Source organism: Vanellus vanellus (assembly GCF_965231255.1).
Source record: "Vanellus vanellus genome assembly, chromosome: 19".
NCBI classification, from domain to species: domain Eukaryota; kingdom Metazoa; phylum Chordata; class Aves; order Charadriiformes; family Charadriidae; genus Vanellus; species Vanellus vanellus.
Window position 1 is genome coordinate 10,337,894 of NC_138924.1, and position 18,272 is coordinate 10,356,165.

Sequence of the window (18,272 nt, forward strand, 5' to 3'; positions counted from 1 at the left end):
ACTCAACCCCTCACAGATAACAAACGAGAGCGCTTTACCCAACTTAAAAGGTTCTACTACACTGTTAGAACAAAACCAATTACGTTTACTCCCTAGAAATTTAAACTTATAAATCCTTGACAGTCTGCAAAAAACTAAGGCAGACTGGGGAGAAAAAACATGACCAAATTTTGCAGAGTCTTCAATAAAAGACCACAAATATTTAACGAACTTCATGAAATCTACTTCATGGTGTCCAATACAATTGAAAATCATAACCATCTGTCCAACCCATTTTTATGTGTGATTTGAAAAAAACATGCTGTATTTTATCTTGAGCGGCTACACCCTCCACACACTCAATCGCACAATTCGGGCTCTGGCACAGCCGGGTGAGTCCCCAGCAGAACCACTGCATTTGCAATGGCATTCCAGTAAAAATATTCCGGGGAGAGTTACTCTGAGCAGTGTGAGAACTGTGAACAAGAACTTCATTCATCATAGCCAATTTCCTTCTCTTGGGTGATCCTTCCAGAAAGCTTTGCTGTTTGTCTCGGACAAATCACTTCACAGCTAGCTAATTTTAAACATTAAAAGCCACAGACACTTCGAACTGGACACCGGATTTGAGCATTAACTAGTTACTTTGCCAGATAAGGAACAGGGTCACGTGATTTTGAAATATTAATGTGAGAAAATATTAACGCTTTAATTGCATTGTTTCTCTTCTTACTCACATAAAGCTGCTTTCTACCTAAACCTTAACGCTCCCATAAACACATTCCTGAGTTAAACTTGTGTTAAGGTTAGTAGGTTTTAATCTACAGTAGCCACGTTAATAAAGCACGCTTCCTGAAAATCTGCTGCCAATTGATTTGCCTTGTAAACTGATCAGCAGGGGAAAAAAACGCTGGCTAGCCAGAGTTGTACACTTTGTTTGCTCCAACTATTCCTCCGTCTTTAACTTGCCCTTATTTCCTTTCTCCTCCCATGATTAAAAAAGATTACCTCTTGCTTCTCATGCCCTTAAATGACCCCCATCCAATTCAAGCCATCCAAAATTTTCCATCACTTGACGTCACTAAATTAATGTCTTTCTAAAAATATAAACTAGAAACCTAACACATGCCACAGGCTGGCTGCATAGGTTACTGACTGAGGTCCTTTATTCCCTATAATGTAGAAGGCTGGAAAGTCTACTGGCCTCAAACTCCTAGTTTTTAATCGTCTAGATCTGATCTCTCAATTAGCTATACTCGTAGAGTTATCTGATTACCGTACGTGCCTACATAAGATTTTGGCATAAATTCCTAATCTTCTATGCATCTGTATTTGGCTATTTGGACAAAGGACAAGTGCAACAAAGCATCAAATACTTTTTGTAAGGATAGCTCAGAGATCTGCATTGCATTTCAAGAAGATCCTCAAGATTCCCCCCACCACCACCCCTTCTCCTGCTGAATGATTCGTTAACACGAGATGAAATATTGCTATCCAGAGACACAGTTGGTGGGACAAATCGCTTATAGCATTTCTACCTACTTTGTTTTGCTCTGTTAAAAGCAGGATGGGGAACAGAATAAAGCATTAGAGCAAGCGAGTGAGACCGCAGTCCATGGCTAACCAGCTCCAGCAGCAAAGCTAACCTAGCAAACCCCATCCTCCGTGCTCCTTCCCACCTTCCTGCTACAACAGACAACATTCTCTGTTGCACGTCGCAAATGTGCGTGCAACTGTTTGTAAACCAATTGACTGACATAGTCCATATCATTAAAAAAATAAAATGGGAGCGTTATTTTTTTTTACTTGGATTATTTGTCACCTCCTTCACGGTACGGTTCTATAGCCGGCTGAAGTGACACAGCCCAGGGACACCAAACGCAGAGGCAGCAGCACAAGCGGACGAGGTGCGTAGGAGTGAAGCTGCCTTGGCTGCTGGTCAGTGAGTCACAGACCCACGGTCTCAAGCCTCCCCTGCGGTGAGCCCACAGCTCTACCGACACAACCCTTTAGCTAGACTGGTATGCATTTCATTACAAGAATTTGGTCCCCTACGTATGATAAACACAAAAAGAAACAAAATCTTTATAGTAGAAACTAAGTTTGGTAACTCATAATGAAGTACGATGGGGTAAACACTTGAGTCATCAGAACCCTTAGCACTTGAGCAAAGGTACGTACCAGGGTTTAAAGTATTCAGAATGTTCAGGAGAGGTGGTTTCATATGTAAGACACTGCGATTACTCATCTCTGTCCTCCCTGCCCCCATCTCCCTTTCCCTGCACCTACACACAGTTATTTTTTTTCCTTCTGGTGTGGTTACTTCTGCTTTGTTAGCTTTCTTGTTACCTATATCATCTACTGAGGGGCAGATTTGCAGTCACTCTCAAAACTATGATTTCTTTCAAAATAATCTATAACAAAACATAATTATACTGGTCAATTTCCCCTTATACATCTCCATTAGCTAAAATGAAGCACTTGCTTAAATTAAAGATATTGGTACATTTACATCTGACCAGAGCAAAAAGCATGTCTAATGTATTTTGGACCCCTCTGGTGCATTTGAAGGTGTTCTGCAGATCCAGTATGTTCCAAACTACGGTTGCAACAACCCATAGAGGGAAAACAGGACTATATCTCCATTTAACACAGTTGCCTTATCTATTTATTTTTAAACTGAGTAGCTCTGAACAGCACACATGGACTAGTTCTGTCATGCAGTTCTGTGGCCACCACTACTGCCTTTTTTGGGGGGGAGGGCGGGGGTGCGCGCAGAGGAATTCTCTGTTCAATTTACAGATTACTAATCTTGATGTTTTACCACCTAGAAGATTCATTAATATGTACCAAAAACCGTAAATTCTTTTTGTGTGCATATAAGATTTGCTTATCTTATCACCAAGAACAAAGTGAGTATGCCTCTATGAAACTCCACAAAAACAAAATTTATGCAGATGTTCTTTCCTTTTTGGTTTTCCTTTAATTTGCAAATCTTGTAATCTAAGACTGAAGTTGACTGAACCAACATCTAAACCAGCACAGTAGTATCAGCCAAAACACACAATCTGTTTCCCATTTATGTGTCAAGACTGCATCCTTTTTGGGGGCTGAGAAAACTATTGTTTTGAAAAGATTATATAGTGAAACCATGCTAGACATTTCAGTCATTTTACTAGATGGAAAATTTGACTTTTAAAATACAAAAATGTGTGTACCAAAAACTAGTCAGAAACTCAGATACAAGGCAAAAGTTTAGAAAACACAAATTTCATCTTCCCTGGTAAAATAGTGGGGAATACAAGGATTGAGATTAGCGGCAGAGCTCTTAGTATTTTTACATAAAGCAGGTGCCTGAAATGAATTTCAAAGTGCAAAATTTAAAATTTTAGATACACTAAAATAGATTTTTAAAAGCACGTTCTCAACCATGACTGTACAAAGAAACTAATATTTAAAATTAATAAATATTAAACTGAAGGTTAAGACCTTAATACTGATACTCCAAAGAACATAAGTTTTATCAGCTTATATTATAGCAACGACTACTGTATTAGGTTGCATTACAAAAGAGATGAAATCCACATGCCAAGTTATCCAGAAGTTGATTTTCAAGTTAATACATTGTTAAATCTGTGGAAGACACACTAAAATTTAATAAGATATTTTTAGACTTGTCAAAAATCAGTAATTCAGTAAAACATAAGAGGATCTCTGGGGTAAGCTATTGTATTTCTAAGTCACCAAAGAGATCTTTCACTGTGTAAATGACAATGAAAAAAATTTCAGGAATGAAACATAAATCTAAACATTGATTTTAGGCAATCTTTATTTTGCATAAAGTACTTTTATACCCATCTTTGTTTCATAATGAAGGAAAGAAGTCCTAGCACGTTATCACAGACAAAAGTAATCATTAATTTATTTCCATTAAAGTACATGGTACAATAGAGGGATAGTGAAATGTACTGAAGTTACTTAATATAAGTGATATTTTTGAAGTTACTAATTCTTCGCTATTTGAAAATTCTTTGGATTCTAGACTGACAAATGTTTGACATTAAAAAGAAGACTTTTTTTATCATATTTCCCTCATTATAGTGTATTTATTTTACCACTAAAGGAAAAAAAGAGAAGAACTTCCTGATGGTAACCACTAATGCAGACTAGCGGTCAGAACCAGGAAATCCCAGCTCCTAACTTGAACATGTCAATATCTCACTGGCATAGTCCTAAAAGATAAAATACTATTAAACAACAGTGCAGTGGACCTAAATAAAAACTATATTCTATCAGATTTGTATTACTAGTGGTTTAGCATATTTAACACTTAAAATTTGCTTGCGTAATTTTCACACATGCTTAATTCAAATTTCTCAAAGATTGTTATGCATTTGAATATATGTACTAGTCCATAAAATCACAAAACATATCAACACATTTGTAAGCGCAATCACTCATCTATCACGCAGAACGGTTTACACACAGCATTAATAGCTCTTTAACACATATGTTTTCTTAAGGTCAAGAATAGCATGTGACAATTTACAGCAGCTCCTAAACTGTAATGAAGAGTTAATAACCTACTGAGATTTTATGCAGGTGTAAAATGCATTTATTATTCACCTTCCATCCAAAAAATTAACAGCTTCAAAGCACTTTCTAGAAGAGCTACTGAAAATGGATTCTATATATAGGATTGCCACAGAAAAGAATTTAAATTAGAATGTTGCCTCCAGGTACAGCAGTATCCAAAAATATTCTTCAACCATAAGTCATGGTGTCAGCCACCAACTCTTCCAAAATAAATGATAACCATATCCCTTATTTATTAATAATAGATAGCAACAAAAACTTATTTGAAAATTTCAAAATTACCAGGGATGTTCCAAGAAAAGAGTAACAATAGCTGCAAATTTGAGCAGAGTAACCAGAAGTCAGAAATTTTAAGTACGGTTAGGGAAAACCCAAATTACGTCTGAGGCTGAAGGCAAACTTTTTTTCCCCTCAGACTCACTCTCCTTGGTAAATAATCCTGACAGATTTTAGACAATAACCTGGGTAAAATTTGAATGGGAGCAAGCCAGAGGACTGTTGGAATTAGCCGAATCACTTTGGGAGGTCACACACTTCTCTTTTAAAACAGCGACAAGCTGGTGTCCTCGTGAAGCGGAGGATAAGGGCAGGGGGAACTGTGCTGGCAGAATTATTTTGGATGTTCACCCCATTGTCATAACCATGTCCAATCTCATTCAGTTTACACTAAAGAAAGACAACGTAGTTTAATGCATCAGCATCACAGATTGTGTGCTGGAAGACCTGGGTTTCACTTCTGGATCTGCTTTGGACTAGTTGCCTTTGAGAAAAATCATTCAGTCTTTTAGACACTCCGTTTACCTTTCTGTTAAAGGGGGAATATTTTAGTGTCAGCGCTGCAGCACTTCACCGATTATTTTACCTGCCATTGCAGTAGACAGAATAGGCCTCCTATTCCCTGCACAGTTTCAGTAATGTGCTGACAGCTGCAGTATTTCATGCCATAGCCAGCATATAATCTCCAAAAGTAGGTGAGGAGATCACTGTAGTGAAAATATCAAGTGCTCCGGAATAAATCCTCTAGAATAAATGTAGTATTTTCTTCAGATACACGGTTAAACAAGGTGTTTTATCTGTCCACAACCATTAAGATACATAGGAAATGACATTAAGCACAAACCTCAAGTTAAGAGCAGAACTAAAACTGTGATTCAGGTTCAGAGGCCATTCGTGACACAGCTGTTTTAGTGTTCTACAGAAATTCTTTTTTATGCATAACAATCATTATAGAAATGTAATCAAGTTACCTATGAATGTCACAGAAGAAAAAACAAGTGCAACACTTGAGCCAATCTAAAAGGAGTGTGGGTCCAGTTGAGAGCAAACTATCAAAGAACTCTAATAGCTACTGACAAAATAGGTAATTTGCAAGGAGGACTCTTTCAAAAAATAACTTTCAATGAACAGCAAAGGTTTACCACCATAAGCAAACCAGCTCTTTATTAAATGGGCAAACAAGAGCCTGTAGCAGGGTCTTCTTTTTGTGTCTTCTGGTCACAGCGGAAAGCCTGATTAAAATCTTCTATTTGCACCTGTTTAACTACTGATAAGTAGTAACACAAACCTATCCATTTGTTTTGAAAACACATAAGCTTTTTCTTTTTTTGTAGAAAAGCAGAAACTACCAATAATCTTTGAAGTATTTCCCATTAACCGAGGAATAAAATCACACAGTGAAAATGACGATCCTTACAGTTTGTTCATTGCTCAGATATCTCAGCTTCTAAAGCAGAGGTACAAAGGAAAGTTTTTCCATCCAACATATCCTTTACGTATATAAATACACTGTTTGGATTAAGACAAAGTCCTTCAAGAGCAGTATTTGCATCACCTGTTACACGGACTCTTGTTTAGAAGTTACTCACAGGATTACATACGCTTACCGGAGGGGGAAGGAGAAAAGGCACTATAAACAGCTTTGCAAGTTGTAAACACGTCAATAGAAAGACATTTCATTTCTCTACACTACACAGGTTTTGTTTTAAACGTTTAAGACAGGTAACATTAATATTCTAGTTTAACACAGTAACAACGCACACAGAGAAATTTACAGAGACTTGATAGTCTTCCTCCACACCCAGAGTGATTAAATTCTTAATTGAAAAAGGTGTGGCACAGAATTAGTCTTACTACTGTAATAAGATTTACTTCAACTGTTGAGCCTTTGAATCTCTATGTAGAGGATTACCCTGGAAAAGCAAATATTTTCCTGTAGGTATAGATATAAATCCTTTGCATTGTCTGAATCAAAGTACCTTAATGCAGACGTAAAATCTCTTAAGACCTTCTTTTATAGGAGGAGTAATACAACATTGCTGTCCAGAGAGCACAAGACAAGACTGTTAACTTCTTTTTCTAACCCAAAGAAGTAGATTTAACATGTCTTTTGCTAATAAACAGTGAGAGGCTGTAACAATGAAATCACTTGGTGCTTGTAATTCATCTGGTATATGGCTGCTGCTTGAAAGCATCTTTTAATCACTTTTTAAGACACAGATATTACTGTAGACACTTCTCAATAATAATTCTGACCAGGATTAATATTAGAAGAGGCTCATCATAAAATTGTGATTACGCTGAGGAGAAAATAAACTCAAAATACCTCTTCAACTATTTTAGATCAAGAGTCTCTATTTTTTATTTCTTCTAAAAAGCTTAAGTCATAGGCAAAGGTGTGCTGACACACTGGAAAAAAAAAAAAAAAAACCACTTAAAAAGCACTTCACAGTGTTATCCCATTATCAAAAAAGGAACAGAGCTTTAGAAACATAATTTACTGGGTTTTCTTAGATGACGTTACAATCTCTATATAAGACTTTATTCATGAAAAAACATGCTTACCCAGACGATCCAATGCTTTTGCACACACCAAGAAGAGGCCGCTTCTCAGAAAAATTATCACATTTCTGAGCACCTAATAAGCAAAAAAGAAAAAAGTAAATCACTCTGTACTGTTTGTGTTACCTTTTATAGGTGTGCATGTTGTGGGGGCCAATATATATTGAAAGATATTGAATATATAACACAAACCTCACAGCCCGGACAAAATTAGTGATAGAAATACAAAAACCAGGCAGAGTCATGAACACTGGAAGAACTGTTCTTGGAAGAGACAGCAATGAGTAACAAAACAAGTAGCAAAATCTGGCCAGGATTCTAGTGTTATTTTCTATTCATTTCAGTTGGGGCTAAGGATTCTGTAGCTGTAACGAGTAACACGCTCACTTTTCATTGTTTTATAACAGTTGCTTGTAATAAGGCTGTCACCAACTCTGCGTGGGTTTCCCACACTGGCTTCCAATTTATTCTACTGAGGTATAAGCGGAGTATAAGAGCGTTAACCATAAGAGCGCAGCACAAGAGCGGCCACGCTCTTTCGCACGTGACAAGCTGGGCTGCCACCGTTTGCCCGAAGCACGGCCATGCTTTACAGCCCATGCCCCGTGCCTAAGAAAATACAAGATTAAATTCGAAACAGTCTTTGACAAAGTTCCCCCACTGAGCGATTTAAGCCCTTAAGAGAGCAACCTGCAGCGAGACGCCACGCCTGCTGCTCGCTCAAAGTGAAAACATAACTCTAACAACATACTCCATCTGCTTTTAAGGTCAGCTTCCCAGTGCAGCCCAGCAGCAGAGCTGGGCACGGGCTCGTCCTCTGCGCCAACTCAGCGGCCGAGACAGTTCTGCCTGCCCGGGGATCCGTGTGTGCCGCCACCGCTGGCACCAGCGCCAGGCAATTAAAAACAGCCTTTAGTCTTCCCAAACTGCAGTCACACCTTCACGCCACAACCATCAAATTGTTAAATATGCCACACTTCTCAAAACAGGATTTTAAAAGTTTTGAAAACTTTGCCTTATTGCTACGTAAACAGAGCAATAAAACTAAAACTGAGTCAAAAACCCCTCTCTTCTACTTGTGAACTTTTATTGAATTGCAGGGTACGTTTCTACCCAACTTAAGTAATAGAATAACAGCCGCCACCACCACTACTAAATTTCCTCCATTTTCTTTCAACCTTTGCCTTTTTAATTATCTATCTATAGGTATGCATGTGTGCAGTGAATAATGGAATTTTTTTTCTTCATTATACACCAAACCCTTTGATCTATAAAGAATATTAGTGATATAGTCTGTTCAGAATACTGTTGTACTGCACTAAATCAATTATTCAGGAAGGCACAACAATTAACAATATACATTTTGACATAACAGTCTCTGTTAATTATTAATAACTCAGGTACATGCAATTAATTTGTAACAAAAACTGTTCAGTACTCTCATCTGTACAAGGATAAGTCTTCCCTCCTACACATTTGGGTATTTATAAAGTCAAATGGGTCACATCAATAATTTCACCATCAACAATAGCTTTAGAAGGAACCTAAAACAGCCAAATGTATTTTGCTTCTATTCCTATTATTTCCAGGGCTTTTATGAGTCATACCTGTACTGTATGTACTGACCTGTAAATTGATAAATGAAACATATAGTCTTCTTAAGAATCTGGCAACCAATTTGTTTTCTTCAATACAAGTAACAGATGAACTCCATTTGTTTCTGTTCACTTCGCTAGTCTCTCAGCGTTAAGGGTGAAACGCTGACTACCAGGAGTTCTGACACTGATTTAAGTGGAGGCAGGATTTTACCTTAAGTATATTTTTCTTTTTCTTTTTTTTTTTTTCCCAGGATACATCAAGACATGAATTCACATGTTTCTTTATGGTCTAGTTTTAAGTTTAATGACAAGGAAGGGAGAGCAAGGGGAAGAAAGGTAGTGGGGAGTACACGGAAACAACTGCACAAAATCAAAAGGAATACCAATTTTTAATATCCACAATACAGATTTGCAAAATTTGTAGAATAGGTGCTTAAACTTCTGATTTCAGTCTGTAATGACCGAGGCTCTCATTTTAAAAAATCCATTTTCTGCTTCAAATATATATTTTCAGAATGTAAATATTAATACTGTAGAAAAGGATCATTATTTTGAGGACTTTGCAGGGCATTAAATCAGGTTAATAGCAGTCCCATTCATGAGATTGCAAAAAGCGACATGTGTTGTTCTCTGCAATGCTTAATGGAGTCAGCAACCCTTTCTAGTTCTGCGGTGGGATTTAATCTTCCAAGTTACGGTGGATTAATTTTTATTTGTAAAATTGTGTTTATTTGCATGTGCGATACACTGACGTTGCACACACCTGCTCCACACACAGTGTTTAACAAAATGCAGCGGGATGATTGAAATGAAAAACAGCTAGCTAAATCCCTCAAATACAAAAAGTATTGAAATCCTGTTGCAAAGTCTTTTTCTTAAACTCCTTTTATTCTAAATCCTTTTAATTCTGTCATATAACACTACAGCATTTATAAAAAGCTGAAAATCCTGACAAATCACACAATTAAAGTAATGAAAACTGTCCTTCCTGCCAACAAGGCACCACCTTATCTACAGCTCCATTTAGCTAAATGATACATGTATTTTTTTAAAAAAAAAAAAAAAAAAAATCTAACTTCAGTTGGTACGCTTAAAACTGAAACAAAAATATCTGTGGCTAAATGACATTTCATACAAATCAACATTTAGAACTTTATGAAGTCAAAAGGTTATCCACACATAAGCTCAAAGCAGCTTATGTGCTGTACTTCTGATGAAACTGTGAATAGATATCTCCTGGGCCTGCTAAGGCCTCTCAATAACGCCAATAACAATAACAACAGCAGCAGCACACCTTTTTGAAGAATAAAAATGAAACCCCAGTGACTTTCACAGGAACCCAAAACCTATTCAAAGCTACAAAAAGTATCCTCATGTCCCTTGAGTAAGAAATTCACTGTATACAAATCAAATTCTGACCTATTTAGCAATAGCATATATGCACAATGGAGTTTATTTTTCTGGTATGTAGTTCATTGACCAAGTTCCACCACAGCCATTTAACAATGCAGTGCATCTCCCGTTCAACTAAACCCCTCTTGTTTTTATCTGTTTCTTGAAAATTGCGTTGCATTTGTGGTCCTGCCCCACATCAGTGTAGCAGCCGACCAGTGTCTGGAAACACATTATGCCACACAGCAGCATTCACTACTTGTGGTTTTCACTCCCTATTTTGCTTCTTTCAGGGGGGAAAAAATAAAAATAAAAAAAATCTTTAACATTTCTTAATCACTAGTATTTTGTGTCTGCTTTCTTATCGAACACAAATGCAAAAAAGCACACGTGCTACTTGAAACAGAAGTGAAGAGGTTCATGTCAGTCCTAAAAATAGGAATGAATTCTTTCCTCAGCTTCAGGGCACCATCTATAGGGTGGCATCTATAAGCACTCCGTTTCCTGCACAGATAAGCTCTATCTGCGTTACTCAATATCACATCTGATCAATGGCGCTGCGACTGCTGTCCTCATCCCAGACCTTCAGGTGCTCCTTTAGGATTTAATGTTCCAGACCATGAGCATCATATTATGCTATCTCCCTTAACTCCCAACATCACCCAGACATTTCATGTTTCAAAGTCCCTCTCCAATACCTGCAGCATCATACCTGTTTCTTAACATCCCCCCAAAGCCACCACCCTAGAACCTCTCCAACTCCAGCTGATTTCCATACCTACTGCCTCCTCAGCCCATTCCACCCTCCCGTTTCTGAGATAAAAAGGCAATGTTGCAAGAAGCAGCAGTGGCCGGAGAACATTATCTTGGCAGTTCTGCCAAAGAGACAGAGCTCTGCGTGTTTAGAGAAAGTTGTTTCTTCTTCTGCACAGCACCACAGTTTTATTCTCTGATAACTATGTAGCTTCTATATGAAAAAAAAAAAAAAACACCAAAAAACAAAAGATGACCTTGAAACATTTGCCAGAGATCAGCGTTTCTAGAGTCACACATTAATTAAATACAGATAGAAATATTTTACTTTGATTGACTCTTGTCTGAAAAACTGAAAAGACGTATCAGTCTAATACAGTAGAAGTTTAAGGTCTAATTGCCTAAAGCATCGACGCGATGGGGCCTGAACTGAAATGGTGGGGTACAGGTCAGTCCACACAGCTTCAAAAAAAAAAAAACTTAGTATTTTAAAATGTCGTGCTCTAAAATTCTTCCCTATAATATCTATAAAAGGCTTACTTGCTACGCTTGAGAATTCTGTTCTGTAATTTCTGTAATCCACAGACATTAACATTCATTATACCATAACAACCCACATAACGGTTACAAAACACCAAAACCTACACGCACACCTGCATGACCCCCTTACACCAACCCCAGCCTGGCTACCGACTGCTACTGCTTGTTCAGCTTGCAGGGCTGGTTCCTCTGCTCCACGTACCATGCAATTATCTTGGCCTTCAGGGACTTAAAACCACTAAGCCACCCAAGTGGCTGAATATATACAAAACTCACATCTGCCTTCCTTTAGAAAGCAACCTAAATATTATAGTTCTTTTAAGTATACCTGCACATAAAGCTGAGTTAGCTTTTGAGGTTCAATTTTTATTTTACCAAAATCGAAGATATAAGCGGTAGAGTACAGAGAGAAATCTGTTGCAAAACTTCAACTTTTAGCAGTTTTGGGGTTTTCAAATGCAAAACTACTGTGCCCCAATTAATTTTAGTTTTTCATGTTAATCCTCATTTTCAACGCTTCATCCACAAGGCTCCCTTGGGCCCATAGTTGTTTTAAACACAGAACCTCTAATTTCTTTCTTTTATTTCCTTCCTTATTTGATTTTTCCCCCCTTATCAGTCGATTTGACTAAGCAGTCAAATTCATTGAGAGATGTAGGACTATTATATCATCTTTTGTGCAAGCAGCGTAATCTAGAAAATGGCAATAAATTAATTCAGTTCACTGGAGGAATTTATTTTCATAATGCTGAGACGTGGAAATAGGTTTTACAGACAATGACTGATTTAAACTTCGACACACGAGCCTGCCATCGTCTACCCTTTAACCATGAATTACCACACACAATGCTATTCCTCCAGCTCTTCCTCGTTTCTTGATCGACTTTAAACTACGCAAGCCCACCTTAATAAATGCAATAGCACAAGGCAGAAAGCAGGTATTTGGCCAGGGTTTTGTAAAATGACCTGGGATAAGTAATGAAAAGTGGGAGACTGTAGCACTAACTTCAGAAAGCAGCGATATTCTGATTTTGTAGGAAAAAGAATAACAATGCTATCCAAAGTAAATGTATTCTTTCCTTAGCACTGATTTCAGCAGTATATATACAATGGACCTCAAAACGAAGTTAAAACACAACAATTTTTCAAAATTACTAGAAGAGTTCTCAAACTGTTTTATTAGTAACTTCATAGGTCAAGAAATATACTACTACAGAAAACCTGACTAAGTAATATTCTTAATGTTTCTATAAATATCCTGGAAATGCTAATCAAAAGAGAGAAAGCACAAGACAAATGTAGGAATATCCAAGACAGAATACTTAATAACATACGGAACTCAAACTCGGTATCATTTCAGTTCTACGAGTATGTATTCATGCAGTCAGTTCCCTCAGAAAAATGAGAAAGGCATTATCTACAGGAAGTGGTGAAAAATTAGAAAACATGTTGAAGAAAGAATACAAATAATTAGGTTAGTGTGGCTAAATAGAGCCATTAGGTATTGTGTGAGAGGAAGCCCAATACAGAGTAACTTGAGCAGCAGTGAGGACACTGCAAAGCCAAATCATATAAAATGGAGAAGGGAGTTAATACACCCTGATTTTTGCCTGGTTCTCTCACTGTCATTAACTACAACCACTTTACCAACTGGAGTTTCCTCTTCACAGAGGATGGCAGAGTTAAGTGGCAGAGTTCCAGTTTTGTAGCGTATCTACCACTGAATATTTTCTCCCTTCTAATAACCACAAAGTCACATCAATTTGGCCTCAAACACATCTTTGTACGCTTGTTTTATCTGAAGAGACAGAGAAATCCAGAGCCCAGCAAACCAGGCACCTGTATACATACAAGTCAGTCTTAAACTCAATCATAGCGTACAGATTTGAAAGAGAAGAAGAGCTAGGCGAGTTAAAAAGATGTGCCAAATCAAATGGCTCAGCAGATAATGCAGCATGTGGCACACAAAGCGCCAGGTCTTAGTATTCGTATTTCTAAGAGCGACAGCGTCCAGAGATGTTCTCATATTCTGAATATTAGCTATGCAACTTTATCTCCTCTCCTAAGCCCAAAATTTGGTCACAGTGTAAACCCTCAGTCTCCAAAAAGGCCATTTATATTGCATGCTGTAGAAAATAATCAAAGCCACATCTACTGTTGAAGGCAACTCTGTCCACAGAGAAGAGTTAGTATCTACGTTTTTCAGTGTTATTTACAGAAATCTTTCAATTCTTTATGGACATCTTGTCCAGGCTGCAGACCAACTGTGCCGCGGACACAGAGACATCAAAGTGCTGCAGCGCTGGGCCAGGTCAGGTCTTGACTGGTTTGCTGGCTCAGACAAAAGCCTGCATGAACATTGCAGTATAGCTGCCAGGTCAGAACAGTTCCAGGAGCCATTTAACTGCTCCAGCGTGGCACAGAGCCTGAACTAATAAACCTCACCGGATCCGAGCTGGCAGCGTGCAAGGCCAGCTCCAGATACTGCACCACGTTCCTGCTACTAGGACCACTTATAACCCGCTAAATCAGATTTGAGGAGGTCTCCTTCGCAATAAGCCTGCATGAAATAAGCCTGTATGAACTAACTCTTTTGAAACAATGCTTTATTATGCTACGAAGCACATGACGCAGCAGAAGATCCAACATCAAAGGACTCCAGTATTTTAACAAAATAGTTGACAAACTATTAAGTTCTGCTACTGTAGAGTCACCAAGTTAAAACCACGAGCTTTCCTTTCACACCTGGGAATGAGCCTCTTATCACAAACTAAGATCTGTTTCAAGGAACGTGCCAAATGCATCCACCAAGAGAGTCCTATTTTCAATAATTCCCTTTTTACAGCTTTACAGTAAAATAGTGTTTGAGCCTACTGATGGTAATCAGCTTCTCCTTTACAAATTCCTTTTATTTTGTTCAGAATCATTAAAGCTCATGTGTTAGTTATCTAAGGCCTCTTATTACAGCTTTACTTTTATCTGATTCCAGATACTGGTCAATGATACATTCATGTACTTTTAATCAAAGATTTATTTAAACCTCGCCATGTAAAAAGAGACCAAAACATGTTTTTAAAAGGTTTGACTTAATTTAATATGAGCTAATTTGAATAGTTTTCTAGTGTAACGACTATCATTGTCAGATGCTAAATATATGCAGTTTAGAGACAGAAAGAGAGTAAGTGCTTGAAGAAGTTCATAAGCAGTACAGCTTACTAGACTGAAAAATCAGAAAGCACTATTTTACCATCAGAAAAAACTTATAGGTCCTTCAATTACATTCACTTCATTTACACTTCTCTTTCTCTTTTTTCCTTTAAGAGAGGAAGGGCCACTGCCATGCACTACTTAACTTTCGCTGTTACACATAACAGCAAAACAACCCATAGCTCATCAGGAATTATGCAGCGTTCCCCTAAACAGACTAAAACGCTTGAAGTATTTTGCTTTAAATGAGTTTAACCTATAAGAGAGTTACGGAACCACACGTACTCATACTTTGTATACTCCTCTGCTTAGGAAATCACCAAGACAATATAAAATGTGTCCATTAAACCTTTAACTTCCTTCATTTACTTTCTTTGAAACACTCAAAATTATTACAATTTACTATTTTTGTACTTAAAATTTAAACAATTAGATTTTAGGCTACATTTTTTAGTTCACTAATTAATTCATAATGTACTAGTACAATTGGTAATCCAGCAGAATTCAAAAAAAACTTGGTCATACTAGAAGTAGGATTTTTTAGGAAATCGACAATAAGATTTTACTTAGATTTAACTGTGTCCTTTTTTAAAGCGATTTGCTTGTTTATGCATCATTACTTAAACTTTGCAGGAAGCTCTTCTAGGGGGTTAACTCTGAAACAATCCTGTTTAACAAACTAACCAGCTTGTCTCAGAGCTTGATAAAACAGTATTTAAGCAGTAAAAGAAAGGAGGTGCCTTTCAGCACTCAAGTGATTGCGATAAAGGTTCAACTATGAAAAAGGTCAAACTGTTTGAATAAAGTTTACATAAAATAAGCAGAACATAAAAAAATTAGAAGCTACTACCACCCCAAAACCAAATTCCATTGTCTCCTTCCTTTTACTGGAGTGGGAAAGCAGCCTTTTTTAAAAACCTCAAAAAGCTGCAGTTGCTAAACTTAATGTACTAGTGGACTATTTAGGTAATTTCACAGTTTAGAAAACATATTTTCTTCATAAATAACATTTAAATAATCAGAAAAGGACATTTTGTCTTCGTACAAACTATATTACTCAGATCAACTACTTCTTGCATTATCTTACTTACAATGTTTCAGTTTCAGCTCTTGAATGGGTAACAAAAAAGACACTACCAGTCTTCTAACGGGTTTAAGAGTTTAGAAGGGCATCACATTATGAGTAGATGTTACAATGTACTATAATAGGAGTTTTTAATAAATGTGAACAATTTCTAAATCTACTGCTATCAGCCACCGCCTTGCTATAAAAAAATAATTTCAATATTATTTTATAGCAATAAAATCTTGATAATAAGTGTTTCCAAACAGAATCATTAACGTCTCTGGACTAATCTCTGAGCACAGATATACCTAGATATCCTCTAAACTACAAAGGAAGCAGCATCAAAGTTAAAGTCCAAAGATGAAAGTGGAGAAAGCACTGGATTAGAGACTAGGAGGAGAAAAGAAGTAAATAATACTTGTAGAAAGCTATTATGAAGGTGACAGTTCAAAATTAATAGAAAAATCTACATATCAGATTATAGCAGTGATTTGTAAAAAAAAAGTTATGCTTAATTATGAACCATATAAATATATACTTACTGATTTGTGGGGCTGGTAAAATCCGTGCAGCTCGAACTGGACCATGGCGGACAGAAAAGAGTTCCTGAGCTTCACCACTGATCTGCAAAACATACAGATTACGACCACACAATGTAAAAAATACATATAATTATAAAAATACATATATTTACTAGTTAAGAAAGTAGGTAGAAAGACATTATATAAAAGGCAGGTAAGAAAGTAAGTTGGTAAGACATTGCCTTTCTAACCAACCACACACAATTGTGCTAAATGAGAATATCTTAGAAGTCTTAAAGAACACGAATTACAGCAACAAAGGTGGCCTGCCTCTAGAAACGCGTGCCTCGCACGGCACGAATGAGATACTGGCACTACCTACTATTACTGACTATACGTGTTTTAAAAGAAACAAGACTTGTAAGTTGACTGCTGACTAAAATTAACAAAAATTCAAGGAATCTGAAACACAAGTATTTATTCTGCACAGCTCACGTTTCAAAGAAAAATGCTAACTAACCAATGACCAGGAGTGGCAAACACTGGTGGTAAAATAGCAGAGAATTTAGTATTTTGGCACATGCTGTATTCTTCAGGTGTGAAAATTATGTTCAAAAATATGGAGTCAAACTAATTAAGTTTGTCCCTTACGGCAATCTTGAAAAGATTAAACCAGAAGCAGTTAAGAAGAATTTCCAGACTTCCTGTAACTGGTCCGTCAGAATGCATTTTCATAACTGCCTGGTAATGGATCCGATATGGAACATCAAACTTCAGGAAAATGGCAAACATTATGAAGCTCATTTCCAAATAACCAACAACTTAAAACAGATGTAATGAGACTAAGAACATAGCTAATGTGTTGGCGTAAAACTTTTGCCAAACAAGCAGTTTACCATATCAGAAGTTAATACAATTTGGAACACGGTTCTTATGAATCAATAAATTATAAAACCGAGCCAGCTTTCTGAAATGTCATTTTATAGTTGTTCCCGTTTCTTTCTGCACTTCAGATCACACATTCAAAAAGTTAAAATACTACTACTGTTTAACCAACAAGTCATAAGTATAGTACTTCAGACTCTTAGCTTACTTCCAGCCTTAACCCCGAGCCTTATTATTATCACTGCTTTAGATAACACGGGCAGAATCAAACCTGCCCCACTGAAGCACAAGTCTTTCATAAGACTACTTCGGAAACGTGATTTACTACATAGGTAGCCCTTCATTCTGTAAAAAGTAAGTAAACACAACCTAGAGAACTACTGCTTTTCCGTATGACACCTGGAATAACACTCAAGCTACACACATTCGGGGAAATAACATTCTTAGCCACTGCAGTTTTGCAGACAGCTAGCAGGTCCACGTTGGTATGAATCAACGTTACTGTCAGTGACGCGATCAGAATTATTCCTGATGGACACAACAGTTTTAAGACTGTAATCAATATGAGAATTAATCCCTTAGTCTACCCTGCTTTTATTTTATTAGGCAGATGTTCCAGTCATAGCGGATTCTCCTCCTCCAGCTAGCAGCAGCATCTGAACAACACACAACCCCGCAGTACTCCAGCTTTTGCAAAGCAAGTTTAATTCTCCCTCGGGGACAGCTGGAGGCCTCTGCTCTGAAGAACTTGCTGACCAGATTCTATACAAGACAAAAGAACGATGATCAGAAATCAACTCAGTAAAGGTTCGCTGATTGTTTTTAACAGATCATGAGTTTGGCAGGGGGGGGGGGGAGAAAAAGCACATAGATAACATCTGCATCCAGAAAAGACAG

The 18,272-nt window shown here is 37.3% G+C and overlaps 1 protein-coding gene across 3 annotated transcripts in view; it reads right to left on the reverse strand.

Moving 5' to 3' along the window:
* The window catches only part of BCAS3 (BCAS3 microtubule associated cell migration factor), a gene marked incomplete at its 3' end in the record, with an annotated part of 391,462 nt that overhangs the window by 356,518 nt on the left and 16,672 nt on the right, over positions 1 to 18,272 (reverse strand). For all 3 annotated transcript variants that reach the window (XM_082493341.1, XM_082493342.1, XM_082493343.1), the window contains exons 6-7: positions 16,512 to 16,593; positions 7,417 to 7,489 (exon numbers count right to left, since the gene is read on the reverse strand). In XM_082493341.1, the coding sequence (XP_082349467.1) occupies positions 7,417 to 7,489; positions 16,512 to 16,593 (155 nt within the window). The remainder of the gene's footprint in view (positions 1 to 7,416; positions 7,490 to 16,511; positions 16,594 to 18,272) is intronic.